At 42.6% G+C, this 2,498-nt stretch overlaps 1 protein-coding gene across 1 annotated transcript in view; it reads right to left on the bottom strand.

The window, feature by feature from the left end:
• Positions 1-261: 261 nt before the first annotated feature.
• The window catches only part of swap70a (switching B cell complex subunit SWAP70a), a 24,529-nt gene continuing 22,292 nt past the window's right edge, over positions 262-2,498 (bottom strand). Inside the window, exons 11-12 of the mRNA XM_051114483.1 lie at positions 1,021-1,117; positions 262-941 (exon numbers count right to left, since the gene is read on the bottom strand). Of these exons, the coding sequence (XP_050970440.1) occupies positions 823-941; positions 1,021-1,117 (216 nt within the window). The 3' untranslated portion in view covers positions 262-822. The remainder of the gene's footprint in view (positions 942-1,020; positions 1,118-2,498) is intronic.

The following is a 2,498-nucleotide window of genomic DNA, read 5'->3' as shown; positions in this document are numbered from 1 at the left end:
ATAGTGTAGTTATTTTTAAAGCATAATAATAACAAAACTAGTTTAAAAATCATTCCTGTAACTTAAACTGTACAGTATAATGCTATCAATGTCGAGGGCATGGGTTTGATTACCAGAAAATGCATTAACTTAATAAATGTATACCTTGAATGCAATGTATGCTGCTTCGGATTAAAGCGTCTGCCAAATTAAATACATTTAAAAAGCTATCAATATACTCAAATTCACACTGGTTAACAAAAGAGATTCAAGACAATATGAACCACTCTTTATTCTTTAATATATTTTAAAACAAGCTGAAGGTAAAAAGCAAACTTAAATGAACTTAAATGAACCATCGTTGACTCTAGTCTCCAGAAAATGCAGGTAAGAATCGGTCATCTGGGTTTATCCATGTATCAACAAGGACATCTAGTGGACACTATAGGAATCAGGGGCTTAGGTAGCACAAGCACCTCCAAACTGCCTCTGGGCAGCTATTTTTCACATTAAAAATTGAATACACTTGAAATTACTAAAGTTGAATGATTACAATGTTACATTTTCTAAGTATGTTTTTTTTTTTATAAAACCACACCACAACAACAACAACGTGTAAGTATAAAAATGTGTGGATGTCACTTTTTACATTCATTTGACAACTCAAAATCAACACAATCAACTGCACACCATTTATCTGCTAATGTTCTATTACAAGAGCACATGATTAATAAATGGTTGAATAAAAACACAGCAACAATAGATTTAACCAGTAACACAAGTCAAAACTACCTGGAAAATATAAAATAAATACACACACAAAAAAAAAATGGACGCATTAGATTATTGTTCATCATGTGGTCTATTCCTGTTCTCCTGCCAAATTCTCTCCAGCTCATCCAGCTCTGTTTCAGTGAACGCTGCCTGTCCCCAGTTGGTCATTTTATTCGGAGACTTGTTGCCTGTGAAATACATGAAAAACATTAATGTGGTGCTTTTGGGAATGGTATCTGCTATTTGAGAAAGTTTACTATCGGTCACCTGGTTGAATGATTCGAAGTAGGCCCTCGTGTTTAGAGACTTTGTGCTTCCAATTTTTGGTTTTGTTAGATGCCCGTTCGAGTTTCCTTGTGATGGCCTGAAAAACAATAAAAGTCACTGATATTCTGATCATTTTCCTTAAAGGAATAGTACACCAAAAATTCAAACTTGCTGAAAATGCACTCATCCTCTGCCCATCCAACATGTTAGAGGAGTTTGTTTCATCATCAAAACAGATTTGGAAAAATGTAGCATTACATCACTTGCTCACCAATGAATCCTTTGCAGTGAATGTCCAGCTGATGAAAACATCACAATAATCCTCAAGTAATCCTCATGAATCCAGTGAAGTAAGCGTTTATAACTTCAAATCACTGATACTGGCTAAAATACAAGTTCCCTATCCAAAAAATTGCTTTGTCTAGTGAAAAAGTCAGCTCATCTGAATCAGGTAAGAAATCTGCACAGATAAAGCACTGTTTTTTAAGTTTGAGAGGACAACAGGGGATGGACTGAGAAAATATGATCATGTATTATAGACTTGAAAGTGATCTGTTTCTTATAAACACAGGTTCCCCTTCAGTCGTTTCACTACAACGTTACATATGGGAACTCGCTTGAGCCACTCCCCCGTACATACGGGTGTATAAGATGGCGGTGTGCAACCACTTATTCAGACTTTTTGCTTTGGAGCCTCATCATCTGAGCGTACAAAGAAGAAAAAAAATAAAAATAAAAAGAGTTCCTAGGTTGCACTCTCTCCTGCTGGCGTGCTGCCAAACATCCCGAAGAGTTGTTATACTAAAAGAGCGTTTGGCAGCCGCCAGCATAATCCTGCGGGCTGCCGTTTTCACGACATCAACGCCTCCCGCATTCCAGCGAGCTCCCCGTTTGAGTGCACAGTTGTGCCGCGGTTCCTCCCTGGGCGGACCGGGATTCAAAAGAGTGAATTTCTCACGGCTGTCGAGGGCATCTTCCCGGTATGCCTCTCCGGCTGTGCACTTCCGGGTGCGGTAGTTTCCTCGCCTCAGTGGACGGACATGATCACTGTCTCATGTGCCTGGGCCGAGAGCACGCTGAGGCAGCGTTCACGGATGGTACATGCGTTCATTGCGAACGTATGTCCATGGCCGCGTTAAAGTCCCGCCGCTCATTCATGAGTAGGCACCCCTTGTTGTCTTGCCGCGGTCGTTGAGCCGTCAAGGTTTTTCGGCTACCGCGGCGAGGCACTTGGGGGACATTCAGGTGACTGTGCAGAATGTTCCGTTGGCCCCCAAAGCCCCGCGGACTTCTGCGTCACCGCGCGGGCCCGTTGAGCTGCCAGAGCAGTATACCTCCCCGTACAGCGGGCTGGGTGTCTCCTTTGGCGCTCCCCAGGAGATCGAGATGTCTGCTGCAGCATCAGAGGGAGAGCCAGGCCCCTCTGCGGTTGCCGCCCCGTCTGAGACGGATGCTGAACTGTCGGCTATGCTCCTCCG

This window comes from Labeo rohita, chromosome 7 (assembly GCF_022985175.1).
Source record: "Labeo rohita strain BAU-BD-2019 chromosome 7, IGBB_LRoh.1.0, whole genome shotgun sequence".
Taxonomy (NCBI): domain Eukaryota; kingdom Metazoa; phylum Chordata; class Actinopteri; order Cypriniformes; family Cyprinidae; genus Labeo; species Labeo rohita.
This window is presented reverse-complemented; position numbering and strand designations above follow the sequence as displayed.